We start from the raw sequence: 17,500 nt of genomic DNA, 5'->3' as shown, positions 1-17,500 counted from the left end.
AGATTAATAATAATAAATTAAATTCAACTGTAAACAGGGAAAACAGGAGTCCTGAACACAATAGCTCTATCTTTGTTACCTTGTTATTTTTCCTGTTTCATGCCTGCTAGGGTTTCTCTGTTGAAAAACTTTAGTAATTTGTCTCAAGATTTATGTTTTCAGAAGCCTGTAACCTTATCTAAACTGCATAAAACTGGTCAGTATATATTGTTAGTGTACAGGCATCATTATGTATTCTTGTTGTCTAGTTATGAACAGCTTACAAATACCACTCAGTTTATTTTCAGCTTCTTTTAATATCATAGAGCCAGGAAGATTCAAAAGGTTATTATTATGGTAGACACTCTACACATACACCAAATAGAAGGAGAAGGAATGCAGTAGTTTCATCTTTTAAAATTATTCTTTCCTGCTGAAAAGCTGGATCCTGTACTATGTGTAGTTTCACACCTACATTTATTTTTGAAAGGAGGATCCTACAGAAAGATTCTCCATTAAATGTTTAATTACGCATCTTTCAATAAGCCAGAGAGCCTTGTCTTATGGAACAGTTCCATTCTCAGATCTGTCACTTAAAATATGATGTGATTTTGGATTAATTACTTAAAGGTGGTGGCTTGTTTCCTCTGTCTGTAACAAAGAAATAATTCCTACCTACTTTACACTGGTTCTGAATATGACTAATATATGTGATTTTGTGACTCTCCTCAAAATCACTGAAAACTAAGGGAAGGATTTATTGCAGCTTTCATTCTCAGTACCTGACTTTCAAAATAAAATGAACTTGAAGTGAAAATAATGTGTCTTTTCTGGTTGTACTTGGTGAGATTGGTCAACACTTCTTGAAAATATGTGTGCAGTTTTTTAAGGCTTCTGAAAAATGCCAAAGCTTATTGCAGGTGCAGGCTACCTATTTGTTTGGCCATAAAAAATATGATTTTATAGGTAACATGTAAATATATAAATTTTTCTGATTCCTATTATCAATTAGTTCATAGGAACTATAGATGAGTTCTGGCAAGCTTCTCTACAGCTAAAGCTGAATTTTTAGTGTACAACAAAAGAGTGGTGTCAAATGTACAGCCTTAGTTTCCACTATTTCTCTATTAAATTGATCTGGGATAAACCCAGATGTTTTATTCTTCAAAGAAAAAAAAATTCATTTTCATCCATGTTTTCATTTTTTCATCCATGTTCATCTATCTAATTTCCAATATCAATGCTTACATTTTGAGTCATAGCTTTTCTTTAATTTATACATTCACATGCAGTAATAAAGCAATTTACAGTTGTTCTTGCCTGAAGTGTCATTTAGATGTGCTAAAAATTGTTCTTTAGATATCTGGATTTTTTTTTAACAAGATTTATAAGCTAATCCAAAAAACAGGGGATAGCCTACAACAAAAACATTAGAAATTTAAAAATATGATGGACCCTCCATCTGGATCCATCATGGGTCCAACAGATTTATGTGTTCTTCAGAGGCTGTCCCACCCATTGTGTTTTGTAGGATTGCATAGCCAGTCATCATGGCAGTTAGGAGCTCAGTGTCTTTGAGGATGCCAAGCAACAAATAGGTTGCAGTTATAAATCATATTTTACTTTGTTACTTTAGTTTTTCATAAGACATTTAACCAAGAATTCTGGGGAGTTTGTGGCCTGCTCAAAGGAACAATCCTATCTCTTCACTGAGAGATTTCTGTGAAAAAGAGTCAGAGATGGCCTCTCTGCTACACATTTTTAAAATTAGATCAGAAATCTTGGAAAACACAGATGTTAAATCAAAGAAGTATACTGAATGCATATAACTGGCCATAAAATAGCAGGTTTCATATGTTGCTGTCGAGGCAGGACGGGAATGAAGAGACTTGACTCAGAAGGCTGTGAGAGTAAAACTCCGATTTATTCAAAATACACTGCTCTTTTATACAGAGCTTTGTGAGGACCAAATCCATTGGTTCTGAAATGAAAACAACGCACACCATTGGTGCAAAGTGCTTGACACACAGTGATAGAACTTAACTATAAACAATGTGAAAAATAAGAGAGATAAAGAATTATTTACATTCTTCTCCAGCTCTTTCCCAGGCTTTTTGCCTGGCTAGAAACTCTCAGTTTCTTTCTTTGACTGAATCTGAGACCCACATTCATATAGTCTTCTAACCCAGATAGCACAGTAGCACTGTGCCAGTAAGAAATAAAGTACAGTCTGGTGTATCACTGAAGGTTGAGAAATGTACCAATTTATATTATGTAATGATAATAAGAGAAATCTCTTTGCTTAATGTGTTCTGCTCATGTAAATTTCAAGCAGTTTTCAAAATGCCTTGTCCTTTATCTGTTGGAAAGAATATATGTATCAGGTATGATACACACATATGTATCATTCCATAAAATTCTTATAAAGGCAATATTATCTACATAAATCTGTATTTTTAATAATGGTCTTGACTGCCAGTTTTTTCATGCTTCTGTCTATCATCCTGAAAAACAGGTATATCAGTTCTCTAGCTCATACAGTTGAACTGTTGAAAATTACAGGAAAAACTAATTTTGTCAGAGAAGCCATTAGAATGTACTGCAGAGCAGGTGTGTCTCCATTTATGAGAACATGCACAGAGGGAAAATAAGAGCAGACAAAAGCTAACAAAAATACGCTTGGTGGAGGGGAATCTGTATTTCAGACTGAGGAATAGAGTACTCTTGTGGTACCATGAGTCTCGCTAAACGCCTTACAGGCTGGAGTGTCTAGCACAGAGTATGAACAAATCAGTGCCAGTTACAGAGTTAGGTGGATTTTCACTCAGTTTAGACCAAAATATTTATATTTTGTTACATAATATAATAGTAAGTATGTAAATATTAGTGAAATTTTTTCAGGGGTTAAAGGTTAATAGTTTAATTGTGAAAGTGTCCATCTTCCTCTCTGCCTTCTCATATATGTTGGCCTGTGGTAGCTGAATAGCATCACTGAGATAAAATTGTTGCAAGACAAATTCAGATCTTGGTGACTTCCAAGGGAATTGAATAGTCACTCTAGTCAGTGAATTTTATTCTTTGCTCGTGCATCCTAAAGTTGCAAAAACCTGTTTGACTCACCTTTAGTACTTGCTAAACTTAAAATAAAACGTTATTGTATAGATATGTGATGTTTCCAGTGCTACAAAACTAGATGTTACAAAGTGTAACAACCAGAATTAATCATCTGGCATTTAGGTTTCTACTCAAAGTGAGTCTGCACTCCACGGAGAGAGACAGGCACATTTACAGTGTGGACTTACTTCCATGTTAAAATAAATCCCTAAATTAAATCAGATATACTTTGCTCAGAATTTAATTATTTTGTTCATAATGGAAGGAGTACAGGGATAGATGAGCTTAAATTCTTGCCCACAAGTTTCTGAGTGGAAATCTGGTTTGTCTTTTCCATTTGTATTTTAGAGTAAAACCTTCAGAATTTTTCTTCTTAAAATTCATTTGATGTTTGCCAAAAGATTATCAGAGTTTTTAGTAAAGGCTGGTATGTGTACTTTCAGACTCCTAATTAGTCAGTGTTTTAAGACCATAGTTTACGCTGTGATGAATTGTGTGAAAAGTGATATTCTGTGTAATATTATATGATGTAATTTCTTCTAAAAGTAAATTTAAGTGGACTTGTGTTTCTTTTTTCCTCTGTTTAATTAATATACAGCCTTTTGGGATAGATTCAAGTAATAGAAACATTAGAAGAGTTTTTCCTCCTAAAATTGGCTTGTGATTGAATTTATTAATAATAATATTATTTTTACTTATTTACAGAAGACTGGAATGTCCCACAATCTCACAAAGCAGTATTTTCATGCCAGCTTGCTATTATATACAGAAAAAACATTTTAATTTTTCTAGACAAGCCAGTGGCTGCTTTTTCATGGGTGGAAAGCCTGGCTTGCTGACAGCTGTTTGATTGTGTCCTGGGTAGCTGGAGCAATGGTCTCACATTATGTGCCTGCAACAGCACTCGATAAATACCCCAGGCTCTTCTGTAGGACTTTTCTCTCCTACATGTACAATAAAACACACGTGCTGTGTCTTTCCCTACTCCTGTATGTATTTCTGAGGGCATGTTGTATGTGGGTGTTTATGCATTTGCAGACATTTGATTTCACTGTATAACAAGTGGAAAATAAAGCCATGTCCAAAACAGCACCTACACAGAAATGCATTCTTAAAGTTTAGTGGGAAAACTAATAATCTAATGCCAAGGTTTCCCAGCTTTCACTTTTCAGTTAGGAATGCTGAGAACAGGATTCTCTTTGCAAAGACCAGGTGACTGAGGTAGCAGTCCTTGCTGTGTACTCTGATATGTCCATGACGTTTTTATTCCTGTATAAATCAGACCTTCTTAAAAGACTAGCTGAGCAAGAAAGTTTTTCTTCTACTGAAGTGATGTGTTATGCAAAAAAAAATTTAGGCTAAATTTCTTTATTGTGGAAAACATTACTGCTTAAAGATATTTATTTTGCTGTCTGCCGTAATCATATCCTTTAAAACAGTCTCAATAGATTTTTCTATTTGTTACATTATGACACTTGATAAGATGATTGATTATGAAGTGTTGAGAGCCCTGCCATGTGATCATTTATTTTTAAATACACATTTGTACTAGCCAATGCTTGAATTTCTTGCAGGAATATATAGATGCGAAACATAAAGCTTGAGTCTGATCGAAACTGATGCCTCTGGAAATAGAGTGCCACAGTACTGTGGCCTTAAAATAACAGATTCTGACTGGAACTGGAACTTTACAGTGATAAATACTATGTAAAAAATTATGGTCCGTCTTTGGTACAAAATAAAAAAGATGTATTGCTGTAGTGCAGGCAAAGTAAAATGTGTTTGACGATGATATCTTTCTTTCCCTGTGCAGGTGCCTGTGTCAGTGGCCATGATGACTCCCCAGGTGATCACCCCTCAGCAAATGCAGCAGATTCTCCAGCAGCAAGTGTTGTCTCCGCAGCAGCTTCAAGCACTTCTCCAGCAGCAGCAAGCAGTTATGTTGCAGCAGGTAATGTGTGTTACCTGCTTTGGACTGTTAGCACAGGGCATTCACACAAATGTCAACCAGATTTTATGGGTTTTGCTTTGTAATATTTCATTGCTCATTGCACCAAAAAGAATGAAAATAAACATGAAACTTCTCAGTCTCCAAATTTATTTTTTTTAATTGCAGAAGTGTGAAATCACACTTTGAAACATTCACTATTATGTTGAAACCAGCAACAGCAGCAGTGGCAGATGCATTACAAATACCAAACAAATTGATGTTTAAATTTTCAAGCACTTAGGCAAATTTTAATTGTAGACCTGCCAAAGGAAGTGCAAATAGAGTTGTAGATAATTGTTGCTTTAAAATTCATAACACTGTAGTGTTCCTTTTAGCAACATAAATGGTATGCAGTTATGAAATTTCAGCTTAACAGCTTGTTTTATCAAGGGAAAAGGTTTTCTATTTTGTTTTTTTTACATACTAAAAATTTGTCCCAGACAAGGCTAAAAAGGAGGAGGAGGTTGCTGTTTCCTCAGCACAAAATCTGTCAGCTAATTGCAAAATAGGTGAACTTGTTATTCATACAATAATGATAGTGTCAGTGATCAGTGCCTTGGTGTAATGCAGAGTGGATTTTTGGGTGCATGTTTAATTGTCATACAGAAAACGATGTGTCTGTTTGTCATAGTCATAGCTCAGTCACTGAACTGTATGTTTAAACATTTTAATATCCAGTACCATGATTGTTACAGGATATTCACCTTCAGTTGTGAATCCAGCATCCTGCTAAGCAGATTGACAGATTAATTACTTTTTTTCCCTCAGAAGGAGACAGTTTTGTTTGGCCTTAGTGACTTGTAGGTTTCTTGCAAGTGGATGAGTGCAGCTTCAGATTTGTTATATAGGACGTGTAAGGAACTTAGGTATAGTTATTTGAGGAGTTAATTTGGCTCTTGCATTCCCTTTAGAATACAGATTTTCTATACCCTTCTGTTTAGGATATTTTGGAATCTGCATTGGAAAATTTCAGAACCGCCTTGGAAAAAAATGTATGTAGATCTGCCTCTTCAAATCACATTTTTTGTTATGAGGTGATACTTAATGGCTACGCTACCATATGCCAATCTAGAAGAGTTTAGGAGATTTATAATACTTGAAACTTTTGCCTTTATTTATTAAAGTCAAAATGGTTTATTCAGCAACAACTACAAGAGTTTTACAAGAAACAGCAAGAGCAGTTACATCTTCAGCTTTTGCAGCAGCAGCAGCAACAGCAGCAACAACAGCAACAACAGCAGCAACAACAGCAACAACAGCAGCAGCAGCAGCAGCAACAACAGCAGCAGCAGCAGCAGCAGCAGCAGCAACAGCATCCAGGAAAGCAAGCAAAAGAGGTAGGAGCTAAGACCTTTGCTGATGCATACTAGTCTGAGCTGTCAGAAGCTTGGAAAAGACAAGACCAGTTTAGATCTTTAACTGTAGCAAGGATGCAGCTATCAAAGATTTGTTCTTTTATTTTTACTGGGCTTAATAGCAGTGCTGGTATAATTCTCCTGCTTCCGTTTCTGAGACATAGGATTTGAGCAGTCTAGTCCTGCTGTCATCTAATGTCCACTAATGAATCTGAGTGTGCAAAGAACAAACTGTGTGGTGGACTCTGGACTGATTATCTTGTATTCACAGGCAATCTGTGTTGGGAAGGAGCCTTACTTTACTTAGTGGCACAGCTCAAAGAGCATGCAAATTTAGTCCATGGCTGAAAAAGAGCGATTGAGCACAGATTTCAAAGTCATAGGCCCCTGATTAATGAACTGCTACTGTAGGTTTGAAGTGGCGAGTAGAAAGTTACAGTTTGATGTGCTCATAAATCAACCTGACAAGTGGGTTTCTCAGGCCTAGCTTGCACTTGTCAGCAAACTGCATCGAATATAAACAGAATACAAACAAAACATGTTGAAGTAGTTAAATTGATCAGCAGGTATCCTAGACGTTGTCTTCAAGCTGCCCATTATGCAAACGTCGAGGAAGCAGTTGTGACCTCCTGAGGCTTTGTTTCTGTTTGGATTTGTGAATAGAATTTCAGACAGCCATCAACTACGGAATAGAAATTGCTCCCTTATTTCTCCGGAGGCTCTGGGCAATCCACATGACTTGCTCCATTATGCAGTCTGTTTTCCAGTGAGCGCATCAGAAGTTTCTCTTTTCCCTAAACTAGAAAGGAAAGGTCTTCCACAGCAGCTTGTCTTTTTCTGAAGTGTGACTGCCTTCTCATACCCTCCTGAGTCTTTGTGGACTCAAGTTTGTCTTGAAATGCCTCACAAAATTGAAACCTGTACTTTTGCTCTGTAATAGGGCATTTCGTTGCCTTGAATGCCATGCTCCTTGTAATATATTCCAACATGAAAAGAGAGTGAGCTAACAGGCCGGGGAAAGGAAGGCTACATCCCAGTTTACTAATAGATCACTGGAGACCATGTTCATGGGCCACTGCAGACCAAACTTAGTCAATTGGAAAAACAAGAGTGCCTTCAAATCACAGGCTGCTGTAAAAAGTTATACATTTAGCATAGATAAATTTGTTATCATCTGCCATGAGCTGAGCTTTTTTTTTATTTGAAACAGCTGTTATATACTTTATCTTGACCCTTTTCTTTAGTGTGTCGTTAAGTGTATCTTGCCATTTTCCCTAAAACCTAATAGCTTAAATGAATATAATAGAAAATTTCAAACACTTTCACTGCCTAAGTATTCTACAAATAGCATTATTATTTAATAACTGAGATTAAAAAGAAAGAAGATGATTTTATATTTCTGGCTTTCTAGCCTTTACTGCGCACTTTACTTTTTGCTGCATTTGCTTTTTCTTTTTTTTCCCCCCATTCTCTTTGTAGCAGCAGCAGCAGCAGCAGCAGCAGTTGGCAGCCCAGCAGCTTGTCTTCCAGCAGCAGCTCCTCCAGATGCAACAACTTCAGCAGCAGCAACATCTGCTGAACCTTCAGCGTCAGGGACTCATTTCCATCCCACCTGGCCAATCTGCTCTTCCTGTCCAGTCTCTGCCACAAGGTATTTCAGTAATATATGATTGGAGAAATTTCTAAATTCACTTTTTAACTATTCCATTTGCATCTGAACTTCAGAAATTTCCTATTATGACACTTAAGCATATTTTGTAATTGAAACTTTATTATTCATACTACTAAATTTTCTGGACACTGATAAATTTTACAGCATATACTTTTGGAAAAACAAAGGCTGATTTTTAGAGTTTTTTCCTAGATGGAAGGTGCATATTTGTTGAGTTTATGTGCTGAAAACAATTTCTAGTAGCAGTACAATTCAAGAATCATTACTTTTCTGTGAGGAAGCACTGAAATCCGATTTAGTGGAATGTTATTTCATTTAATATAAACAAACAGGTATAAAATACATCCAACAGTGATATTAAAGCCATTCAAAAGCTCACTTTCTTTTCTTTTTCTTATAAGAAAATAAAATCTTTGGCATTGGAAAGCACTTTGAATCATCAATTTATGACAAGTGAATTTTGGGACAAGCCTTAGGATTTATTTTCTCTTCTATTCCTTTGTATTAAATAGGTTATATAGAACAACAAGTTTTGAAGGTGGTGTTTCCAATAGTAATGAATTTTGACTGACAAATAACCGTGAAGACTTTGAAAAAAAAATTCCTTTTGTCACTTAGATTAGGATTTCTCGATGATGAAAATGAGCTCAAACTCTACTACTTGAAAGAATATAGGGCACACACTTTTGAAACATAAATTGGCATGGAGATAAATGCTGCTTGCATTTTGAGTTAAAGGGGACTCTGTCTCTAACCTGTGAGGTATGTTTTTCTGTTTGTTTTACCATAGAGAGTTGAGCTAAGTGTCTATCATAAAATTATGCAATAATGTGATCTCTGATATCCCAGTCCTGAAATGAGCATTGTTTAGACTATGTTCATGACAGGTAACATTATTTTAAATTGGTCTTTATGCATGTAACTTGTTCCTCCACCAGATAACTATTATGAAATCCAAGCCTCAGAAATCCAATGAGCAAAAGCAGAGTACACAGGTTATAGATAATGATCTAAAAATCCCCAAACCCCAAACCTAAACAAACAAAAAAATAAACCTAAACTACCGGAAAATCAGAGATTACAAATAAATGTGTTAATTTCATTGTGTAAAAAGTTGTGTAAAAAAGCTTTGACACAAGCATACCTAAAGTTGTGAAGGCTACAATGAAAATGAGTCCTATTACACCAAATAGAATAGTGGTGGGGAGACAAGTTGATTCATAAATCTGGAGATGAGAGTGGTAATGCTGGTTTCTTCCTGTATGATTGGCTTGGACCAGAGTCAAAAAAAGCATGAAACACAGCTTCCCTCTGAACTGCTTCACCTTTTGCAATCTCCTCTTGTGCCATCTGTTGCTAGAGGAATTCCTCAGGTTTTCTCTCACATTAAGTTATCCCCATAGATTTCACTCAACACTCCTACCTAATTGCATTGATATTCATTATTTTAATACAACATTCATTCATCTGCTAGTATAAAAACAGAGAAAAAAAACACCCTTTTTAATAGTTTTTAAGAGGAAACAGTTCTTTTAAAGACCTTTCTTTTACTCAATTAAGTCCAACTGAACTATAACAAAAAAGATTGATAATAAAGAAATAAGAAATTACAAAATATTATAGTTAAAATATATATGGATTGTTATTGTAGAAGGAAATTAATCTCTTTTTTTGCTTTTGCCTTGATGTTTTTTCCTAATAATGAACTACATACAAGTATTTATTTCTTCCATATTTAAATTAAACCTTCAGAATTGAATTAAGGCAACCGCTTTTGAATTAAGGAAACCACTAGATGTGGTAAAAGTATGATTTTCTGCTTCTACTGTGCTCTGAGAGATATAAGATAGCTATGCAGAAGGATTTACATGTGTTACACAAATATTTTATATGCATCCATCCAGTTTTCTCAGTTACATGGATGACTGAAGGTATTTGTGTTTATAAGTTATTGGTCATAAAGAGTCCCGTAAACCTCAAATCATTATTGGCAAGGTGTGAAAAATAGATCTTACAAATACAGCTGTGAGGTTTGCATATGTAAACAGTATTTTCTTCAAGTATAGTTTCTGTAAGGAACAGGAATGTTTCCCGTATTTTCTTGATGGTCAGGTATCACAAATAAGATGCAATAGATGTTTTAGCATCTATTTTATGACCAGGTCTTCACTATGCTGTATCCAAAACAGTGATCTGCTGTGAGTTATTTCCATGTATTGCTGCCTTGATGCTAGTTAAATGCAATGAACTGTAAATTACAGCAGTAAAAAAAACCCAAACAAACTAAACAAACAAAAAACCACCAAAACCCCAAGTCTTGATTGGTACATCTTGGAAAAGGAAAAATGGATGGTTTTTATAAGTGGTGGTTTTATTAAACATTTATTGAAACATAAAAATACAGTAGGTAGAAGTTAAAATAATTACAAAAGTAATATTAAAATCCACAAATTCTTAGTGTTTGTAAATTTCATAGGAAATCAGTATATGACCTTTTTATTATAGATCATAATTTTTATTTCACTCTTGGTCCTCTTTTTGATCCTTTCCCCTTAAATATATTGTGGGGAGGGCATTTTAAGGATTGTCACAGCCTTTGAAACTTTAAAACTTACCCTACTTTTACATCCAGACTGAAATGTCTGTCAGCCATTTCATAAGCCTCTAGTAAAAAGAGTTGGATTTTTTTAGACACAGAAATCACAAAATTGCCATAATTTACAATTAATTACAAATCCGCTTATTAACTTTATACTTTTTAAGAGCCTGCCTGTAATCCTTTTTATCCTGAAAGGCAGCCTTTCAGGGTCGTCTGAAGAAGTGATAAAATTAACCAGCCTGAGCTAGAGAGAAATTCCTTTCTGCTTTAAAACACCCCTAGGTGAGCTGGGGTGGGACCAGCCAGGCAGGACGTGCCCGCCCATGGGAGGGACCATTGCTGCAGCTGCTCCCAGCCCCTGCCGTCACTCTTAGATCACACAGCACCCAGAGTTTAATGATTTCAAATTAAATTCCTCTCACTATCTGATTACCTAAACAGATGGTTTTATTCTTGGATTTGTTGGGTTTTTTTTCAGTACAGAATTAGTTTATTTTTTTTTAAGCAGGAGGAAGACTTTGAAGTAAATAATGTACTTTGTATATCATGCCATCTAAATGAATACATTATTTCATTTTGATTTGTGATTACATTTGCAGGTAACTGTTATTTACAACACTAAAGTGGTTTTTTTGCAGTGTCGCTGGAGCATACCTCATGAACTCAGCTGTAATTACTTATCTTCATTAAACAATTACAACCAGTATTACCATCATTCCTGTTACCCATCTCTCTAATGCAATAAATTAGAGCCTGGCTTCTTTGCTTGCTTCCTTAAAACCTCGGGTTTTTCTATACAAATATGGTATAAAGTTCAGTTTTAGGACTTGCAATCAACTCTTTTTGACTTTTTCTTTAGCTGAGTTTGCCAATGGGTGTTGGTATCCAAGATAAAGAAACAAGACTCAAAGCAGTAGTCTAAAAATGACCTTGTTTCATAATTTAAAAAAAAATATCCTCCACCCACTTTGTTTCCATACTTCCTCCAGAAATTAATATTGCTGTAAATAACTACACAACTATTTTTAATAGCTTTGAATATGTCATGGTGAGATAGCTACTGAAAAGAATTAAAGAACTTCCTGTGCTTTCTTCATAATTTTTTGTTGAATCTTGTTCAGTAGTCTGAGTTTGTATGTTCTCAAAATAAAGCATTATCAGATAAATAGATCTGCCAAACAATAAAAAAGTCTTTACATTTTTCTGCTGCATCTTATCAACCTGAATGAACAGATGCTTTCTAGTACTTTTCAGAATCAGAAATGTGAGCTCTTTCATTAAATAAAAAAAAAGCACAATATTTTAATTCAAACAACATCAGCATTTTGAATGTTTTTCATTCCAGCAGATCTAGGTACCACAACTATGTGTTACCTAATTTCGGTTGTTGAGATGAAATAGAGAAGACAGATTTTGAGATATCTCTAGAACAAACCATGTCAGGCTGAAGAACCTGGCTTTGAAATCACAAGATCTCTGGGCTTCATATTATTTTCTGCATTTAATCTAGTATTTTTCCAAAGTGATACGTCAAACTTACAAAGTCTGGCAGTGACAGAATGTGTATATATTTCTGATGAGCTCTTCATCTTTGAAAATCTGGTTTCCTATCTTAACTGCATTTTCAGTGGCAAGATAAGAGAATGGCTCACAGCCCTTCTCTTGCCTGTGTTTTGAAGTCTTTACTTCAGGCAGAAGCATATTGTACTGTAGGTTTCCATGACTTCATGCAAACTTGAGTCAGACAACCCTAACACATATGTATCAATACATTCAACATGCTTTTTGTGACCAAGGATGAATCCTGGAAACTACAAGTTTCCAGGCAGCAAGTGAAGTAGGGAGCAGGTTTAAGCTCTCTTTTGTTTTATGTTTATGAATTTATGGATTTATGAATTTATGACTTTATGTTTTACTACATGTTGATTGTGCTGGTAAAACAGCATCAGCTTTATTGTTGGCATTAATCCATTAATAACACTGAGCTCATTATATGAAAATCTTTATTTTGTTATATTAGTGGGGCTCTCTTTCATTTTATAGCTGGCTTAAGTCCTGCTGAGATTCAGCAGTTATGGAAAGAAGTGACTGGAGTTCACAGTATGGAAGACAATGGCATTAAACATGGAGGGCTAGACCTCACTACTAACAATTCCTCCTCTACTACCTCCTCCACCACTTCCAAAGCATCACCACCAATAACTCATCATTCCATAGTGAATGGACAGTCTTCAGTTCTAAATGCAAGGCGAGACAGGTAATTCTGATGAGATTTCAACTGTGCTTATCATTTGACGTGAAGCGGTTGTATAACATCTTAAGTCACATAATTTCCAATCAAAAAATAGCACTTAATAGATGTTACTTAAAAGATCGTGGAAACCTGATTTTCCAGAATTGTTTATCAATAGGGCATAATTTTTCAGTAATGATGTCTAACTGTGCAGACCCAACAAAATTACCTGCATGTGGTTGTATAACTCATGAACTTATGGTAGATTGGGTAAAAGTTAATCACAGAATCAAGTGGGCTGGTGTAAATGCACATTTGTAGGTGCATAGTTTGATTCATGTTTAACACTCCTGGCAGTCAGGCCCTTGCTGTTTAATCACAATCCTGGTTTCATTGACAAAGTACATCTATATGAGTTGTCAAGACTGCAATTCAGTGCAAAGATTCTATATTAAAAGTGCTCCAAAACAGCAGATTAAAGCATCTCTCATGTTTGTTTCTTGTGAAAAGAACGACTAAATTTTCTGTCTTTTATGTGTGACAGTGATGAAGTTGACATATTTCCTACAAATTTTCTATGTTGTTAGTGGAATTTCATCATATGGATGAAGTTAAAATTCTTTTTAGACACATTGACATATATTATTTACTATTCCTTAATTTCAAGTAATGGATTAAATAGAAGAGTATATAGTATCTGTAACACCAGTAAATATATAGTATATAGTATAGTGAGATATAGATGATCTCAATATAAGATTAAATTTAATTGTATCTATATAACCTAAATTTTAAGTAATTTTCTTTTCAAATAAATTTTTCATTTAATTATTTTAATACTTATGAGAGTATGATTTAAGTGTCTCTCATGCTCATATGACTGTGAGAACAGTTTTCAATCATTATTTTGTGTTATTTAAAAATTTGAATACGGTTGTAGTAGTACTTTTATTTAGTATCATTTTTGTGGTTGTATCTCACAGAATGGTTCTTTGCTTCAGGATGTCACATCCATGGAATAATTCCCTGAATTTCTTTGATAACTCATCAGGGATCAAACAATTGCAGAGGTTCCAGAAAAAGGCATGGAGTACAACTAGGGATTTTTATGAAGCCACATAGTTAATGAAAGCAATGCTTGTGAACAAAAATATTTATTAATGGATGCAACTTTATTTTTATACACATTGAGCAGAAAATTAAAAATTTTTTGAACATTCACAATATTCAGGAATTCTGACTGTCAGTCTTCAATATTTATACTCAGAATTGATCAGTTCTGAGTGTATTTTTTATTTATAGGTAAATGTTACACCAAGGTCATATGGCACAATTAGCATATGGTATTATACAGTCATCTTAGTTTTTCATCCTTTATTAACAGTCATCTTTGGCTCTATTTCTTCTCTAATTGGAACATCATCTAGCCTTGGCAGTTGAACTATTCAATAGAACGATTAAATTTTTCTGACTGCTCTGAGCTAAATTGACCTGTTTTGACCTGTTTGTCACTGATCGTAACCTGACAGGCGCTAGCAGCCTCCAACGATTATGGCTTTTGAGATGAATCTGATGCCTTATTCTTTTGCTGCAGCTCGTCACATGAGGAGACTGGGGCCTCCCATACTCTCTATGGTCATGGAGTTTGCAAATGGCCTGGCTGTGAAAGCGTTTGTGAAGATTTTGGACAATTTTTAAAGTAGGTGGATTTTTATTCATTGGTGCAAAATTATTCAAGGCATGGGAAAGTGAAAGACAGCAAACAAAGTTTTACTGTAAACCATATCAGAGATTTTTTTTGTGTGTATTTCAAGCAACTGGTTAATCGAGGCTATCGGCAGAGGGTCAAATTGTTATCCTTTCTTTCATGTCGAACACTTTCGCAGGCCTTTCAATAGCACAGTGTTTAATCCTCTTATCCTTTACTGAAATGGAGCCTCAGAAAATTTGAAGAGATGCTTTAGATTTTATATGGGATAGTAGGAGTATGAAAAAGCACATTTTAAATTCTGACAGTTTGTATGAAGTGGGAATTACTGTGTATAGTATAAATAAAAAAGCACAAGGGCCTAAGCATGACCATTTAACTCTCACTTGCTAAACTATTTTTGCTTTTATTCTTACATGTTCACACGATACATAGAAAAAACCCACAGTGTACAGGTGGGTTTGCACCTTTCAGGACTGAAAGGTGATGTCATTGCTTTTTCAGCATTTGGTTTAGCCAGCTATTTTCTAAATCAGCGCATTTAGGAAATAAGTGACATGACTTTTCCTTTTCATCTGCAGCTTCAAACTGCAATGGGTTTCTGCAATTTTTCCTTTTTATTTATTTCAAAGTATTTACTAGTATTTCTGTGTTCATTCCAATCTTCAACAGCAGCACTGATTTGCTACCAATGTACGTTATGGACTGGTCTTTGTTAGAAGAGCCGTACTCATTTGGCATGCAATAGATCTTAATGGAAAGCTACAGATAGGCTTATATAGATGAGTAACTTCAGGGGCTGAGACTCTTATGTTGTCATGGTGCAGCTAACAGGGTGAATGAACTGTTTCATGCTTCATCAACAATTAAGTTAATTAGCTCATTTGAAATTGCACTGCTTTGTTGCCAGGATGTTGGCAGAAACATCAAAAGATGTGTTTACAAATGGCAAACTATGGGGTATATAACAGAAGCACCTTAACAGCAGACCATAACTGTTCAGTATTACAATAACTTTTATAATAGAATTATGGCAATACTATTCATAAAGTATTTGCAATGCTTTCTCTGTCTTTCAGTTTTAAATTAAGTAACTTACACTGACTTACAAATTGTATGGAGGTATCACTCCTGACAAATTTTTGTTTATTAGTGCATTAAGTGGAATGTCAAAACAATGGCTTATTATTAAACAAAACTGTATAGGATTTAAAAGAACCTGATTTACATAAGTTTGTATTAAAAGGAAAATGAAATCTCCCAAATTCAATGTAGTGTTCCAAGTATTATTAATAATAAGAATTTAAACTCATTTAGCTTAAGCATTTTCCTTTTCAAGAAAAACTACATTTCCTGAATACGTCCATCCATCTAGCCTATAGTGATGCTAATTCTTTGGGCAGACTTTGCACATCCATTATGTCAGGTCTCTTGTTATAATCCATGATCAGTAAAACCATTTTGATTAAGGCAGTGTAGTGCCAGTTTTACAGATGCTCTTGCTTTCCTCAACCAAATAACCCTGGAAAATGTGAAAGTGACACATAACATCTTGATAACTCTGATGCAGAAGCAATCAGGGTTTGCAGCAGTGTCATGGCTTTTTGTCCTATACATCAGCAGAAGCTGTCTGAGAATACTTTGTTATTTCTTCTTTTCATTCAAGTCTGTTTACTGTGCCTGTAAAACAAATAAGAATTCATGATGCTGAATAGGAGAGTTTGTTTATGAAATAGAAATATTTCCTCATTTTACACTAGCTTTAAGGTGGAAATCAATACATAATGTTGCATTAGATCCTTTAGTATCTTTTCATGTTCACGCTAATGCAAAATCCCCATTACAATTAAAAAACATTTTCTTTCAATTAAATATCAACTTTTAGTCCAAAGATTGACCATTTTTCCAACCCATTAACTTTATAGGGGATGACAGGACTAATGGCTGTAGTTTTCAAGGCTTTGCTCTTAGCCTAATCTTGGTTGCAATGTTTCAGGTTCTCTGACTTGAAACAATATGATACCTGTGTTGAGAGAGTTAATGCAAGTATATTGTACCAAAATGAAATATTAATAAGGTACTCTACCCCAGTCTAGTAGTCTGTATTTCCGTAATATGCTTACAACGACTTTGAAGAGTGCCTGGTTTATGAAGTGACCTGCAACTTCTGCTCAGAAAATAGTTTACCTAGCAGCTTGATATAGAAAAAGAAAAACAAGCAGAGGCTCCAAGAAAGAAGATTAGGGCAGAAAAGACCAGTTTGGCTTCACTTGTCTAATCAGGGAGATGATTTAGGGTGGTGACGAATAATTTCCAATAAATAACTTAAAGCTACAAAAAGCCACTTTCACCATCACCTCTTTTTTCCTATCCAATCAAAAGTGTTTCTGTTTTTAACGTAATTTGAGGACATGCCAATTAGGTACAATCCTTTTCAGGTATTCTGAATGGCTCAAGAAGTTTCACATTAAGTGAAACTAGATTAATGCTTAGAAACATGCAATGGTTTCAAGAAAGTACAGCAAATCTTCTTCTTGGTAAATTTCTGTATATCTGTCAAAGCCTAAACCCATATGCTTTCTTTGGTATCCCTCAACTACAGACACAAACCCATGGTTTATATTTCTGTCTTTGTAAGATGGTATTAACTTACAGGTGCTCATGCATGTAAGATCACTTTGACTACTGAGTAAAAACAGTTTTTAGCTTAAAAAATGGTTCAGCATTTAATAACAAATCAGAAAATGTCACTACATAGCTAGAAAAAAGATGACAAAATTTAAGGAAAATTTTGGACCCTGACATGATTTAATAAGTGTCAAAATGCTTATGAAAACTCATAACTTTGCT

The 17,500-nt window shown here is 34.9% G+C and overlaps 1 protein-coding gene across 45 annotated transcripts in view; it reads left to right on the top strand.

Moving 5' to 3' along the window:
- Positions 1 to 17,500, top strand: part of FOXP2 (forkhead box P2) — a 398,716-nt gene that overhangs the window by 330,743 nt on the left and 50,473 nt on the right. For 27 of the 45 annotated variants that reach the window (XM_085568392.1, XM_085568410.1, XM_085568379.1 and 24 more), the window contains 5 exons: positions 4,907 to 5,044; positions 6,208 to 6,420; positions 7,918 to 8,089; positions 12,753 to 12,966; positions 14,537 to 14,641. In XM_085568392.1, coding sequence (XP_085424518.1) covers positions 4,907 to 5,044; positions 6,208 to 6,420; positions 7,918 to 8,089; positions 12,753 to 12,966; positions 14,537 to 14,641 — 842 coding nt within the window. Of the gene's footprint in view, positions 1 to 4,906; positions 5,045 to 6,024; positions 6,076 to 6,207; positions 6,421 to 7,917; positions 8,090 to 12,752; positions 12,967 to 14,536; positions 14,642 to 17,500 lie in introns of all 45 variants that reach the window. The other 18 variants (XM_077783445.2, XM_085568414.1, XM_077783446.2 and 15 more) reach the window with 10 other exon arrangements.

The sequence above is a fragment of the Lonchura striata genome, chromosome 1A (genome assembly GCF_050655825.1).
Source record: "Lonchura striata isolate lonStrDom1 chromosome 1A, ASM5065582v1, whole genome shotgun sequence".
NCBI classification, from domain to species: Eukaryota; Metazoa; Chordata; class Aves; order Passeriformes; family Estrildidae; genus Lonchura; species Lonchura striata.
This window is presented reverse-complemented; position numbering and strand designations above follow the sequence as displayed.